The 16,837-nt window shown below is 41.7% G+C and overlaps 1 protein-coding gene across 1 annotated transcript in view; it reads right to left on the bottom strand.

Annotated features, from left to right (window-relative positions):
* The window catches only part of PTPRQ (protein tyrosine phosphatase receptor type Q), a 217,980-nt gene that overhangs the window by 154,401 nt on the left and 46,742 nt on the right, over positions 1-16,837 (bottom strand). Inside the window, exons 18-21 of the mRNA XM_090042600.1 lie at positions 11,785-11,945; positions 10,752-10,863; positions 9,815-10,041; positions 1,605-1,674 (exon numbers count right to left, since the gene is read on the bottom strand). Of these exons, the coding sequence (XP_089898726.1) occupies positions 1,605-1,674; positions 9,815-10,041; positions 10,752-10,863; positions 11,785-11,945 (570 nt within the window). The remainder of the gene's footprint in view (positions 1-1,604; positions 1,675-9,814; positions 10,042-10,751; positions 10,864-11,784; positions 11,946-16,837) is intronic.

The following is a 16,837-nucleotide window of genomic DNA, read 5'->3' as shown; positions in this document are numbered from 1 at the left end:
GAGAACCACCTCTCTATGGTAAAAGTTCACTGTTTTTATTTATGTCCTATTTCATGTGATCAAACTTTTGCAAAAGTTTAAATTACAGTCACGTAAAGCTCATTGGCAGTCTGGAATGACAAAGTGCTGAACACATCTTTAATAGATTTCAATGGGAACTGACTGTACTCACTCATCTCTCATTGCATTGAACCTACACAGAATCGCACATAAGCCCTCAATATTGTATAGAACTTTGCATGGGGTTAACCTGTAGGATCAAGATCCCATCATGTAAATTAATAATAATGATGTATTTTATACCACAATATTATGTAATATCAGCTTCACAATCCTTTTGCATGCTTTGAGTCAGATTCTCATTTGAGACATGCATTATGAATGAGCTTTAGGTATCAAAATGGAGAGCAAGAACAAAGCAAGAACTATACATATATTTCTTGGAGCTGTGGGGTACAGCATGCTATGATGCCTCACTACCACTCCAAGGGGACTCCCCCAGTGCCAGGCAAGCCCTAGAGCTGCTCCTGCCCTGCTCCAGCCATGGGCTGCAGGGAGCAAATCAAAGGATGCTGGACTCTGTTGGGAACAGCAGTGAAAGTGGGTGGGTTTCTTCTTCCTGTACCTGCTCCCTGCTGCTCTCCCACCCAGATTCCCACTGGCTGGGAGCAGAGGCAGAAAGGAGTAACCCATGCCTCACTGCCATCATTGTCCCTGGCTAACAAACGCACAGGGGGAGCCCCAGAGCTGCTCTCACACCATCCTAGGCATGGGGTACAGGAAGCAGCTGTGCAGGTGCTCAGCTCAGCTGGGAACAGCAGCAGTAGCGCTGGTTCTTCCTCCCATTGCCTGCTCTCAGCCAGAAAGGAACATCTGAGGGAGGGCAAGGAGAGAGTAGGAAGGAAGCTGCCCACTGCCGTACTGTCCTAGGCCAAGCATGGCATCCCACACAGCTACTCCCCATGGCCCCTGGCTGGAGTGGGGAAGTAGAAGCTCTCAGCCTCCTGTCATACCCTGCATCAGTGAGCAGGTGCCCCCTTAGTGCTCCTGTCCCCCACTCAACTCCCTGGTGTTCCTGGCTGCCCCAGAACTCCAGCCACACTGTGGCCCCACATCCTGCCATGCTCTGAACAGCAGTGTGCTGCACACCCTTTAGAAAAACATAGATCTACCCATGCCCAGCCCCAACCGAAGAAGCTAAGTCAGGCACAAAATTGTTATGCAGGAAACCTGACACTGCACAGTTTCAGTAGCCATGCCCAGCATAAATTGTTTAGCTACTTAATAGGCAAATGCAACATAAATTGTTTATCTATTTAACAGGCAATTCACTATTCTTGCCTTTGCTCTCCCAATCTGTCTGCATGCTGATATATGCAGAGCTCCTGCAGAACAAGTCTAAGAACAGAGTGAGGTAGAGCTTTCCCATATATGGATGCTTTATATCCTGCTGCTACAATACAACATAACATCTCTCTATAGGAACAGTGAAGAAATCCAGTTTTACTGTGAAATGCACTAGAAATTTTTCCAGCCTCATATGAAGACCAGCAGCCAAGGGTTCTCTACTCAAATTAGGTAAGACAAAACTTTAGTAAAGTTACCACTTTCTGCTGTTTGAAAGAGGAAAGGATCACTGAATACTCCAACACCAGCACTGTTCTCAGCAGCAACCTACAACACATCAAAATAGTTACATTAGAGATTTTAGAAGATGTACAAGACAAATACATCAGACAAATGCACAGTGCAATCTATATTTGCTGAATTATGCCCTTATTTACCTGAATCCAAGATGACTTTGAATTCAAGATGACCCCCAATAATTTGATTCTAGACACAGAGAGGTAGAAATTTGTTATAATAGTTCACATCTAGAATTTAATTATTGGAGGGTCATCTTAAATTTGTAACTTCCACCCACTTGCGGCACGAAAGCAGCACCAGGGAAGCAAACGGTACAGAAAGCAGAGGTGAGGGGCCAGGTTGGGGGGAAAGCAAGGGCAGGGAGCAGACGACAGGTGGTATGGGGAGCAGGAAGCCTGACCCCTTCTCCTTTGCCTCTGGTGTCTGCTCCCCCCCCCACAACCATCTGCCTTCTATAACTTACTTCTACTGCCTGCCTGCTCCACTGCTGCTTTCTCCACTGCTCTGGGAGCATGGGGAGCCCTAGAGTCACTCCAGCCCTATGTTGCAGAAAGCAGCTGTGAAGGGAGTCCAGCTCAGCAGCACACAGCACTCCCTGCACACTCCTCCCCACTTCCCCGCCTTCATCACTGATTGAGAGCAGGCTGGAAGAAGGAATCTGTGTGCTGCCAAAGCTGCTCCTTGCAGTGTGGGCAGGAGAGGCTTTGGATCTCCCTCATGCCTGTAATAACTGAGAGCTGAACCACTGCTGCCAAATGCTGTGGGGAGCCAGTGTGCAGGGAGTGTGGCTAGCTGGAAACTGTAGCAGTAATGCAGAGATTCTGCCTTCCCTGCCTGGCTTCCTGCCAATGAGAAAGATGAAGGGATGGGTGCCAGGCAGCAAGCAAACTCTGGAAGCAGGACTCTGCATGCTGCTGATGTTGTTCATGGCCTAGCCAGGGTCTCTGAACAGCTGCTCCTTAGCTCCCAGTGGTCTGATACTCAGTTCTAAGATGAGGCATTGTTTTCCCATGATGAACAGGTGGGGTAGGGGGAACTCATCTCGGAATTGAGGAAATGCAGTATTTATACAAATGAATACCTGTTTTTCAGCTTAAATGTTCTTGTTTACATTTAACTTTTAAAGAACAAAAACATTAAATATAATATTTCTCAAACAATACAGATTCACTTCAGGAAAAGCCCATTTACTTGCCAATGCCCATTTTCTCTTTAGAAGTACAAGGGTTTCTGAGTAACTGCAACAATGTACGGACTCACTGTTTGTGTCACCCGTGTGACCACAACATGGGTGGTAAGGCCTCAATACTAGGAAGATACAAGCCCAGGAGTCAGGAGCAGGCAGGGTCAGGAGACCAAAAGTAGCAAACCAGGAACTAGAATCATGGGTCAAGGACTAGAGCTAGATACAACCAAAAACTAGCAGCCAGAAACTGGGAACTGGAAGCTAGGAACCTGGGTACTTGAAGCCAACACACCAGGGACAACACAACAGGAGACTAAATAGGGAATTCAGAGCTAGGAACTAGGCAAAGAACTGGGAAACATGGCATGAGGAAGGCACAGCAGGAACCAAAAGGGGAAACAGGAAGCCAGACCAGGAGTAAGGACTCAGCAGCCAAAGGACAGGTCCTATCTTGTTGCATATTGCAGGGGCTGCTGCTTATATCCCAGCAGCCACCTCCATGCTGATAAGTGGGGCAATTAAACAGCCCGTTGCCCTGATTCCTAATGCTTGCTCGAATGGCAATTTCATTTGTAACAGGTATGAAAATCCTTAAGCTGACAAACCAAATTGCTGGCAGCTAAAAATGAAGAGTGCTCAGTCTGCCTATGCCAGTTATTATTACTGGGGAGAGCCACCAGCCCTTTCCACACAACAAATCTGATGCCAAAGGCTCAGATTTGACAGTGGTTAAATATCCTCAGTTACTACACCAAAATTCTGTTTCACTTAATGGACCTACATGACACTTTACCAGTTGCATAAACAGCCCTTTTGGCATAGTTTGTGATTCTATTACCCTCACAGTATGCACACAGAAGAATATGCATATATACTGAGCATGCTTAGCAGGGAGGTAAAGCACTGGCCGGGCAGGTACTCAGCCATGTATGCGCAGTAGCTGTACACACAAGTCTTAAAACTGTAGCTGTAGTCATGTCTGTTTACACTAGAGGAGGAAAAGGAAGACCCTCCTGTGTTTTAGCTTTAGGAGTTCAGTGATTAGGGCACCTGGCCAGGAAGCCAACAATGTTAATGAGAAAGAAGAACACATCTAAGACACAAACTAATTCTATAGATTTATGAAACTAAACGGGATTGTAGGGAATTACAAAAGAAACTAGAATAGCCAACTAAGGCAATGACAGTAGTGTAGAGGGCATACTGAAGTACATGTGGGAAAGCATCATTTTAACTGCACTTACACATTGATTGGTCCTAGATACACTGCAACAACTTGGAAAAGTTTTCTAGAAATACTTATTGATGGCTGGCAGATTTGATAGATGATAGGGTATATTATGACGGAAAGAAAATAATGCTGAAGACATTACAATATCAAAATATAAATAAATCTAAGGGTATGTACTCACCTTACTGGTATCAGTTTTGGTCACCACAAAAAGATATAGTGGAAACAGAAAAGTTCCAGGAAGGACAACAAAAATTATTAGAGGCAAGAAGCATTTCCATATGAGGAGAAAATAAAACGATTAGGACAACTTAGTTTAGAATTGAAATATATTATAGAAAAAGAGGAACTATGGCATTTTCAGTAGTAAAGAGATTAGTTATATACACCTGTAAACCCTCTATCATGATAGGAGAAAAATGAGACATGAAATTAATTTGAAAAAGCATCGAATTAAAAACTAATATATGAAAATAAAGATTTGCAGAATGTAAAATTAACTTGTAGAACTGTATCATAAAATATTATCATGGGAGACAATATAATTGGTTATAATAGACTATTAGACTTCATTAAATGAAAGCATCCTCTATAGTTAAACAAGCTACGATGAATATTTATAAGGAATATTAATTCTTACTGTTTGAGTCATAATGCTACAAGTAATTTCTTACAGGCAGGAAAGTCCCTGCAGACATATATTATTACATAATTATCCATCTTGAGGGATTTTTATACCTTTCAGTAATGGCCCCTGACAAATAATGGGTACCACATCAATAATTTCTGAAACACCATGGCAATGGGCAAATATCTACAGAAAAACATAACTATCCATTGAATGGATCTGGTATAATAATACAGTGATCCTTTATGACTGAACTTCCACTTCATTTAAATAATAGTCATTAATGTAATTATCATTGTCTACAAAGTTTTCTTTCCCTGTCAAGAAGGAAAATTAAGACTCATCCTACTGAAAGGAAAAGTAGAAATATTATTTCTACTTAACAGTAACAATGAACCAAATCACCTACATCAGAGCCTACTACCTAAAAGGGGGAGTGCAGATTGACCTTCTGGGTGGCCACACATATGAGGATGAGAATTTCCCCCCATTATTAGCACTTTTATCTGCATATCTGCTAGTACCATATTGACACAGATCCAAAACTGGGTCAGATCAAAAGGGGCCAGGCAATACAGAGATAGTGTGAGGCCACAGCAGCTGCCTGCCCCCAGGTGCCTCATACTTGACTCCAAGGTAAGGGACTTCCCTCCCCTCGACCCCCCCCCCCCCATGATAAATGGGGACAAAACTTCATCTTGGAATCAAGTAAATATGGTAAGTCAGTTTAGTATTCCAGTCTTTGACATAATCTCATCCTGTACTAGGTAACACCAGAAGTCCCTTTCAAACCCATGTTTCTGTGATGCAACCAAAGTATCATATAGTCCAGCCCCCTACAGAGATGCAGGATTTGCTGTCCTTAACGCCATCACCAAACAGGTGTCTATTCAACCTCTTCATGAAAACAACCACTGAAGGAAAAGCCAGTTTCCCTAAGCAGTCACCCTGAGAGGGGTACAAGCATCAGCTTTTTTTTATCAGAGTAAGCAAAGAATCAATCTTGTCATCCTAGCTATTAGCTGCAATTAAAGGACCACAGCTCATCTGAATGAGAATGACATAGTTTCATAGTTTCATAGTAGCTAGAGTCGGAAGGGACCTAGGTAGATCATCTAGTCCGACCCCCTGCCTTAGCAGGAAAGAGCACCGGGGTCAGATGACCCCGGCAAGGTGCTCATCTAACTTCCTTTTAAAAATCCCCAGGCTAGGAGCCTGCACCACTTCCCCTGGAAGCTGGTTCCAGGCCCTAGTCGCCCTGACTGTGAAGTAGCGCCTCCTAATATCTAATCTAAACTTACCCTCCGCTAGTTTGTGACCGTTATTCCTGGTCACTCCTGGCAGCGCACGGGGGAACAGGGACTCCCCCAATACCTGCTGATCCCCCCTGACCAGTTTGTAGCAGGCCACAAGGTCCCCCCTTAACCTTCTCTTGTGGAGGCTAAACAGGTTCAGGTCCCGTAGCCTCTCCTCATAAAGCCTGCCCTGCTGACCCCTGACCCCATACGAGTGGCCCTCCTCTGAACTCTTTCCATATTGTCCACGTCCCTCTTGAAGTGTGGCGCCCAGAACTGGACGCAGTACTCCAGCTGCGGCCTGACCAGTGCCGCATAGAGGGGGAGGATCACCTCCCTGGACCTGCTCGAGATGCATCTGTGGATGCATGACAGGGTACGGTTGGCCTTCTTGACTGCCTCCCCACACTGCCGGCCCATGTTCATCGTGGAGTCAATGACGACTCCAAGATCCTTTTCCGTCTCCGTGCTGGCAAGAGGGGAGTTCCCCAACCTGTAAGTGTGGTGCCGGTTCTTCCTCCCCATGTGCAACACCTTGCACTTATCAGTGTTAAACCCCATCCTATTCTCATCCGCCCACCGTTGCAACCTGTCAAGGTCAGCTTGTAGCCTATTGCACCCTTCTAGTGCACCCACATCCCCCCACATCTTAGTGTCATCAGCAAACTTGAACAGGGTGCTTTTTACCCCGTCATCCAAGTCACTGATGAAGATGTTGAACAGTGCGGGCCCGAGGACCGAGCCCTGCGGAACCCCACTGCCCACATCCTTCCAGGTCGAGAAGAACCCATCCACTACCACCCTCTGGGTGCGGCCCTCCAACCAGTTGGCCACCCATTTCACCGTGTGGGCATCGACACCACAGTCTCCCAGCTTTTTGATGAGGACAGGGTGAGAGACAGTGTCGAAAGCCTTCCGGAAGTCCAAAAAGACTACATCCACAGCAACCCCTGCGTCTAATGATTTGGTGACCTGATCGTAAAAGGCCACCAGGTTGGTCTGACAAGACCTGCCACTGATGAACCCATGTTGGTTGCCCCTGAGCATGCATTCCCCCGCAAGGCCCTCCTGGATGTGTGCCAGGATAATTTTTTCAAAGAGCTTACCCGGGATTGAGGTAAGACTAACTGGCCTGTAATTTCCCGGGTCCTCTTTTTTTCCCTTTTTGAAGATAGGGACCACATTGGCCCTCTTCCAGTCCTCCGGCACCTCGCCAGAGCACCACGAGTGCTCATAGAGCCGCGCCAGGGGTCCCGCAATGACCTCGGCCAGTTCCTGCAGAACCCTAGGGTGAAGATCGTCCGGACCAGCAGACTTGAACACGTCCAGCCTCTCCAGAAGTACCCTAACTAACTCCTCGCTAACCCCTGGCCCAGGCGTGTCTCTCTCGGGGCCCGAGGGGGGCCCAGCAGGGAGGTGGCTGAACTGGTCCCTACTTAGGAAGACAGAGGCAAAGAAATCGTTAAATATGTTAGCTTTGTCATCTGGCGTGATGACTAAGTTGCCCATCGTGTCCTGCAGGGGCCCCACATTACCCGGGACCCTCTTTTTACCCCCTATGTATTTGAAGAAGGACATGCAGGTATAACAAATCAAAACTTGTTACCAGAGGAAATATGGTGATGACAAAGAGAACTGCCTGCAAGCATCAGGGGACAAAGGTTGGTCCATGCAGCAGAAAGGGGAGCCACTGGTGTTCACAAGAGGAACCACCCCCACCCCCACACACACATTTGGCTATCATGCTAAGCAAGATTCCTGTAGAAATTAAGGAATAGAATGTGCGCGCAAAAACTGTAATAATAAATACTAACTAAAATAGACGCTGCTATGCTATTCGGAATTTTATATCACACCACATTTGATGAAGGGTTCATCAGTATTTTAGATGCAAAGCATCCTTCCATAATTTCTCTAAACTTGGTGGCACCCAGACTGAGAACCACTTGTATTGCTTGAGCTGTTCCCAGCTGCAGTGCCATGGACACTGACATTGCCAGGTAGAATTGCCCAGCCTGCCTCATGTAAAGTCTGATCAGAAAGGGCTAGAGCAGGACCTACTACATGATGTTCATCATATAAAATCACTCCTGCTGCAGCCCTTCCTGGTCTGACCTGCCTCCCCACCCCCACCCCCATGCTCCTCTGACAATAAAAGGATACAAGGCAGTTCCACCTGGCAGTGGAGTGGTAGCTTGGAGATTTATCTGTGTGTTTCTCTAGACTGCTGCACCAATGTTGACAGGTCAAACGGTCCCACACACCTCTGTTCCCAGGATCCCCATGGTGGGTGGGTAAGATTGGGAAGGGCTGCAGCATGAGCAAGCACTCCTGTCTGGTGTACTGTCTCAGGCAGTATACTTCCCCATCTGGCTCTGCGTGAGATATGCAGGGCAGTTCACTTGGCCATGGCCATAGCACCCATGCTGTAGCACCCCTGAGAAAGGCTTAAGGCACCCCAGCTGACAACTACTGGCTTAAGGCCAAAGCAAATGGTCCTTTTTTTCTTTTTTAATGAATAGCTGTGAAGCAAAAGTTTAGCTACAGGAAACTGAAGATCAAACGGTATTTATTTCTGTTGTCATAGATACATTGACTCCCTTATCTATGTTGTTATTACTCCTAGCATTCACAACAAACGGCTTTCTCAAAATGCTGGTATTATAAAAATGAGCCATATTTCAATTTTTACCTTCTAATGTGTGTACAAAACATGAAAGGAATTCTTTGCATTGTCTTGATCACAGCCTGAAAGACCTAGAATTTTCGCATAGTCTTAAGTTGTATGAAACTGCAGCATATGAAAGCATTTCAAGTCTAACTCCTTATTCTGTTATAGAACTGGTATGTAAAAGCACTCCTGCCAGGTCCTTACAAAAAAAAGTAAGTGGTAAAAAAACAGCATGCATTGCCCCCTGCTCACAAATGTGGACAGGAGGACAGTATTTTATTTCAGGCCATTTCATTAAGTCACTCATTATCACTGTGTTCAAAGATTATTTTTGGGGGGTGGGGAGAGGTGAGGAAAGAGGAGTTTAAGAATATGCAACAAAGTCAAGGAAATATCTAGCTTGCATACACCACAGCTATGGGAATGTATTTATTGATTAGTAGTGGAAATTCACAGTAATATTTCAGCAAATAATTTTAATGGGAAGGAAGAGTAATATAGCTAACTTGAATTTTAGGGCACATCAAAGTAAAACATCATGGTTTAAAACACCAATTCTCAACCAGAGTGTTGCAAGATTTTGTTAAGTGTGCCATGGGCTGCCACTCAAATTTTATCACTCTTACTACTGCCATGCCATGGGGTGCCACTTTGTGTAAACCCAGAGATTTCAAATAGGAACCCCTACTTCCAAAATCATTCTGACCTGTTGTAGTCTTTCTGAGTTCTTAGTCAAGAAGAGACTATAAGCTGACAGTAGGTATTTCCGTGAAGTGTCTTGAGTCTAAAAAGGTTGAGAACTACTAGTTTAAAGAACCACCTAATGGTTTTAGAAGCAAGAGTCTCTTTTTCAAAAGTAATGTAGGAACTTAGATTAAAACACTGCTGAAAAAATTACCCTTGATTTACTATTCCACAGAATGTTACACATCAAACAGGATGATAAAAACATATTTATTATGTTTTGATGTGAAAACACTAAGCTTTTTTAAAGAGAATTAGTACAGTTGATTAAAATAATCTATTAGTATATTTATTATATTTAAGAGGTAATAAGCACATACATCAGGAAAGTATTGTGTTTGCCTACTTTAATCTGAAATATATGAAAACAAGCAAAACGCAAAGTACAAGAATGATTTAATAAGGATTTTACCTTAATTTCATAAGTTGTTCCAGGGTTAAGATTGGTTAGAAGAACTTCCAAACTATCCGGTTTTGCTGTAACTTCTGTATAAGTAGTTTGCATCCACGGACAGACCTCCTTATATTTAACAATATACGATATAATCCTCCCATTAGGATGTGGTGGTGTATTCCAAGAGAGCAGAATTCCTGCAGAACCCACTCTTTCACCCGCAAGGAACACAGGGGGTCCAGGGTCTATAAAAACAAGTCTTCAATTAAACTTTCAGGTAACAATTTGTATAACTTCCTATTTAGCATATAAAAATAAAATAATTTGCCAGCATAAACTTTTAATGCTCCTAAAGTCTAACCCTCTGCTAAATAAAAAGCTTCTTTCTCTCTGGATCAGTCTTGAAAAAGGTGATTAAATGCCTTGTGAAATACCAACAACATTCCTTTGTAAGAATGCAAATAATGGAATGCTCAAAATCTTGACAAACAAAATAGAATTTGATGCTAGTCCAATTTCTAAGATATATTATGACATGTTACTTAGATTCATATAAACTACACTGGAATTTGTGGCACTTCATGATGTACGATTCTCATCTACTTGCCTGAGAAACATCCAATGCAGATATGTGAATATGTAGCTTGTAGTGTTTTACTTTGTGATACAAATAATATATTAAAAAGTATGCATTTCTGAAAACATATCTGTTCCTAACAAGCAAGCTAAAGAATGAATACAACTGGCAATCATAATCACCTTTAACGTTTTTTTCCAAGAAAGAGGAACTCATTCCTTATTCCTACCTATATGTTTTCCATGTAAAAAATGACAAAAAATCAATTTAATATTGTCACAAAAACTAGCAATAAGAGTAGTCTTAAACTCATTCCTGATTAAGTAATAAAACAAATATTAGTAGTTACCGAGAAGTGAAAAATCATAAGCAACTTACTTGTTACATTTGTTGTCACTGTTCTACTGACTGGTGAACTGTAGGCTGAGGAAGAAGCTGAAGAAACTGTCACATTGTATATTGTTCCAGGAGTAGTACTAGAAAAATCAGCCTAAAACGCCAAATAAACTGTGTAAGTCTTTTGCCATGAAACAAATAATCAGAAAAAAAGCTTTTAAAGCAATATTATCAGTCGACATTAAAAAAGGTTTTGTGATATGTTAAAATAATAAAAACAGTAGCTTACACTTGTTTGCTGCAGTATAGCATTTTGCAATTGTATTTAAATTACCCACCATAAGATTTGTATAACATACAATATTAAAGAACAACAAAATTAACTATTAATTTTATTACAGAATCAGCTGTCCCTGTCTGTCTGTCTATTTGTGGCTTTCTGTAGCACCTATCATTTAAGTGACTCAGCTACAGGAAGCATAAGAAAACTCTGCTTTTCTGAGGAATAAAAGTATATGGCTGTTGAAAAACTTCCAAGTTTCCAGTGTTTAAGCTATCTTATTTTTAAAATAAACATCATAAGCTTTAATAGTAAATATTTTTTGTGAAATACCTGTGGTTTTGCAGTTCCAATAAAAAACAAAAGCAAAACAACCAGAAATGCCATTATTATTGTTGTTATATTTTTCCAGACAGGAGAATCAGAAAGTGTTCCTATTTCTTTTTGATGGCTTACCAGGGAAACGTTGCCTGCATTAATGATTTAAAGCTAGATCTTCCTCGCAAGTACACAATTAATGAGCCTGTATTACTCAATAGCTCTGCCCTTCCTTTGTTAAACTATTCATGAACCCTTGAATGACTGGCTGCAGGTTTACAGCAGACTTTTAAAAGACAAAGTGCCATACTGTTGTTAAGGTAACAAACCATGGATGCTGAAATTTGCTCGGACAAATTTGGCATTAGTATTTTTGAATTATCATTCTGTTAAAAAGCTGAAGAAGCAAGTTGGTTATTTTTCCTAGCCGCACCATGCTTAAACAGAAATTGACCGTACTATAATAAAAATTCACACCTGATACTGCCCTTCTCCAAGTTCTAGGATAGTAACAAAACCACGCTCAGGAGTAAGATCCACTTGAAACCTGTCTACATGTCCATAGGGTAGCCTCCAGTGCAGAGAAAAAAAATATGATGAAATGTTAAAGGCTCTAAGTCCTTCTGGCTTTGCAGGTTCTAAAATAAAATTGTGGATTAAGAACAAATTAATCTAAACAAAACTATATGAAAATGCATTACTGGTTACAATGTATTATAAAAATGCCCATCAACAGTTATATCTAGTTCACCCACTATATAAGGTACTGACCCTTCTCTCATCACAGCCAACGGCAGAACATTGGATTCTATAGGATAGATCATACTAAGGGTACTTAAACCTCAAGCATGCACATGTTAAAGCTCATTAACTCATGCTAAGTGCCCTCTGTTATCTCAAAGTTATGCCACTTCAGACAAGGGTTAACCCTGGGCTATGCTACCTAAATCTTGTGACGGTAATTTCAGCCTGTGCCATAGAGATGAATTGCACAATTTTCAGTTCGCCAGCATCCCAGGATCCACTACTCTCAGCTCCCCGCAACCCAGAACAGTGATGGAGCCCAGGTGTCGTGGCTCCTTGCTATACCTCTACTATTTCCCTGTTGACACATTCTTCTGTTTCTGCCAGACTTAACTATCCAGAATAGTCCTACCCATTTCCCTCTGCCTTCCTGATGCTCCACCCCTTTTGCAAACAGAGGTCAAAATGGTGCAGACAAGTTCCCAATCCATGATTCTTTTCTGTTATTCCAATATTTCCTGTCATCTGTCATGCTGAAGCTCCTAAAATATCCACATCGTAATAATCATAACTTGTGTGTTTCAAGAGATTTTAGTTGCATCTTTTATTGTACCATATTGACCAAGAAGATTCTAATCAATTTATGGTTTCTGACACAAAACCCAACTCCGAATTCCAAAAAAAATCTCCTTAGTTGTATGTGCAGAAGGTGTATACGTTCATTAATGAAAATATCAAATGCTGTCAACACAATGAGGTCAATTTTAGCCCCCACCTCTGACCTCACCATTCGATTCAGTGTATAACCAGTACAGGCAGGGTTGAATGAAGCCAGTCATAATGTAAAAGAAATCATGAAAGTGGAGATAAGGGCAAGTGGTAGCACCAAAAGGGTCACAGGATCTGCACTGCTACAAAGCTCATAAGCAATCTGGAGAGAAGCTTGTTAAAACTAATTTTGAGGAACTCAAGCATCCTGGATTCCAGTGGGTATAAAGGTAGAATACAGTCATTTTTGCTTGCCAGCCTTGGGCTGCTTATCTTAGTAGGACAGTACACAACCTTGCCACAACATTCCAGTTTGAAATGGAAATTTCTTTGCCTGAGTTGCATGCTTTTATGGCATTCTTTATTGCCCTAGTATTGGACTTGCATCTCTGTAACTGAAGCAGAAATGCTAACACCAACAGGATTACGGAGGAGGCTCAATTAGAAAGAGTACATTATATGTAAGGGCCCAAATATCAACTCCAGTGCCAGGCTTGGCTAGACAGGTTTGTCCCTGTGGGCACTGTTGATGTGTAGGGGTTGCATGTGGGTGCACGTGCACGCCCTAAGATTGGCCATGCACCCCCTGGAAGTGCCAGCTGTGAAACCAGCAGAAACGCACTTCCACTTTTGCTGCTGGTGGTTCTGCATTCGCTAATCAGCTGCTGGGGGGTACACCCCCGTCACATTGGCGATCTGGTGCGCTCCCAAACTCAAGAGGCAACAGTCGCCCATGCCTGTGGGACAGTGGACAAGGAAAATTTTCCAATCTAGGCCCTGCGATAGTTATAGAGACACTTCACAAAATTTATTCCAACTTCCTCAGCAGACAATTTACATACAACTTACATGCAAATGGCATGGATGAAGGAAGTTCTGCTGAATGACAACCCCACTTTCTCAGCCTACAAAGAAGATAAACTCTCCACTACTGAGATGCACACTCTTCAAAACAAATGATACTAGTTCTTTTGCAGCAGGCACAGAAGTGAAGAATTAGATTTGTCCTAAATGAGTTACTCAATATACAAGATAATACCAAATCCTGAAGAACTATCTAAATGGTTGTGTTCCCTTCTGGAGTATGAAATTACAGAAACTTTACACTGAAGGTCACTTATAATTATAAATAGTATGAACAAATTTAAATTCTTGTGCTTTTTTTTTTTTTTAATATGCTAACAATCTAATTTCTCTGTTCATTCAGGACAACAGCAGAGGATCTGGGGGAGGGACTATAGCCACCTCAAAATTCACCTTAGGCCCCCACCCGCTATAGCCAGCCCTCCCAGCACTGCCCCTACCCTACCACTCCCCCAAGCCGTCACCGCCCACCCTGAACAGCTGAGCCCAGCCCACTCATGCTTGCAGTGGTGTGGCGCTCCCAGCCCAGCTGAATAAGTACATTTGGCCGGAAGATGTAGAGCTCAGGCCTCCCAATTTTTGTCTAACCCATGTCAGCCCACCATCAGGAAGAGGCTGGCGCTCCCCTGGTCAACAGTAATAGCCCCCCAAAAACCCTATATACCTATATCAATATCCATGCCAACTAAAATATATTTAATATCCAGTTTCTGTCTCTGTTCTATAGATTTAATTTTTCAGTTATATTTCTTATAGGTGAATGTCAACTCACATTAAGACTTCAAAGTATTTAATAGCTTTTGTTTAGCACTATTAATTTTAATGGTAGTCTACGGAAGGTTTAGAAAAACTAATAGGACTCAATATTTTGTAAATAGAAACCCCAGTTCTGCCATTCTTTAGATATGTAAGTTACTTTTAAGCATGTAAATAGTCCCACTGTATTCAAGATGACTACGGGTATACCCGTTTCCCAGATAAAGACTGCAAAAATATAATATCTACCATGCCCTTTCACTATTGATAGACTGACATTGGAGCATATTGCAGCAAGCCAACAGACTGGTAAAATATATATTTTACTGTGGAAAAAGCAACAATTAAGAGCAAATAATTATGAAAGAGATTAATTATACTTAACAATAATTAAATCACAGTTAAATCAAGAGTATATTGAAACTGCAACTTGTAAAAATTTGTATGCAAGTCCTCTGATCGCAATCTAACCTGCTACAAACAGAGAGAAAGAACAAGTCTCCCTCTATCTGGCATCAGCTAGAGGTGAATAATTACTGTGAAACATGACTGCCAGTAGCTGGCACACTGAAATTTGATTTCTACATGCAGGAATTGCTTGAAAGACTTTTATAGTTTTCTTTCATAAGAACACACATTTTAGTTCAGTGGTTTAGTACTCAAAAAAAGAAGGGAATATCTATAAAACACTCCACAGGAAACGGTATCTTAAGCCTCCAGAATAGTAAAATGAACATCAAATAAATCTTCAACAATAAACCAAACCAATCTTAAAAAGATAAAACAAAGATTATAACCTGTTATATACACCTGAGTATTTATATTCTTGGTATACTTCTCAAAAAAGGCCAAGAAATGGCAAATAGGAAAGTCAGACTTGGACAAGAGTAAAGGCAGAAAGGTGCTATAGTTTCTAGTTACTGTACAAACAATATGAAGCAGTAAGGTATTCCACTTTAATGGACTAAATAAAAGCACAATAGGTATGGCTTTGAGAATCATGTTCTTTTCATTAGCGTCCGGAGATCAGGAAATGCAGAGCACTAGATACTCTGCAGTGTGTTAATTCAGCACTCATAATTAAATCAAGAGTACACAGGATGAAAGAAGACCTGTGGAAAAAAAATCAGGCATAAGTTCAGACTGGAAATTCTCTTCTTAAAAGCCCAGTCTGGGTTGCAGTGACACAGGAAGCCAAAAAATAACTTGATTTGGGAGGGACCTAACTTGACCCACTACTTTCAATGAGACTGCACATAGTGCCTCAAAGTTAAGCACACTCGTAAGCCTTGGAGGCATCAGGCAACAACATGTTAAAAAAAAAATCAAATCACAGCTTAAAATTGCATTTTTCAAAAACTACAGAAAAAGAGACTGCCACCACAACATGCTACAGAGAGTGCTAAACACAACAGGTCAATAAATGTCCAGACAGCTCAATACACAGGCCTGACAGTGACAACCAATACCATGAATATTTACTCAAGGCCTCTCACAGGTACAACCTACATTTGTCCTGAATGAAGAATCTCTTACCAGAGTCTGATATTGGGCTTTCCCTATTGCCCACTGCTCGTCTCCCGACTACTCCCCAGCTACCAGAGACCTCACTGCTAGCAAAGGCTGTTTCCCAGCCCAGCTGTCTACCTGTCAGTCCTAGTTCCTACCTTCCCACAGTCTTCTATCCACAACCAGATCCCCTCTGGTTCCATGCTGTTACTATTATTTGCTAGTCATCTGTAGCTCTCTCCTGAGCTAAATTTTCCTCCAACCTATTTTTTCTGCTGCTTGGATGTGGCATTAGTAGTTAATACAGTATCCAGTAAGGAGCCAGCAGGTTCAACACAACACATACACATTTTTGCTTCCATGTAGACCCCTATTTAGAGAAAATAATGAAACAGTTTTCCTGGTTTTAAAAATTACAAAAGCAGTCAAATAAGAACCATTTGCTTTTATTTTTTGTTTACCTAAAACTTGTGTAGCCTCATGCTTTATTTTCAAATCCAAAAGGTATTTGTTTCATGCTTGATTTTTGTTTCATTTTTCATTTGCATTAAAAATAGTTTTACTGATATACATCAGGTTGCACAAGCAAAACAGAGGGCAGAATTTCTGCTATATAATACTTTTACGTAAAATATGTTTTATTAGTTTTGTCCAGGAAAATATGACTCCACTTCTTATACCCATTTTCTCTAAAGCATTAACTTAATGTTAAGCTTCTATACTTTAAAAACAAGGCTTTTGTTGGCTTCACTATCTATAGTTAGGCCCTTTCCTTACAGTCATCTCTTCACCTGAGTTAAATCACTCCTGATTTACATTGCCATAAGGAAAAACAGAACCACATTCCTAAGGAACGATTTCTGGATATTTGAAACTCTGCCTTTAACTT

This window comes from Crocodylus siamensis, chromosome 4, assembly GCF_052110815.1.
Source record: "Crocodylus siamensis isolate JL-2025a chromosome 4, ASM5211081v1, whole genome shotgun sequence".
NCBI classification, from domain to species: Eukaryota; Metazoa; Chordata; order Crocodylia; family Crocodylidae; genus Crocodylus; species Crocodylus siamensis.
Note: the sequence above shows the minus strand (reverse complement) of the source record. Positions and strands in the feature narration are given on the sequence as shown.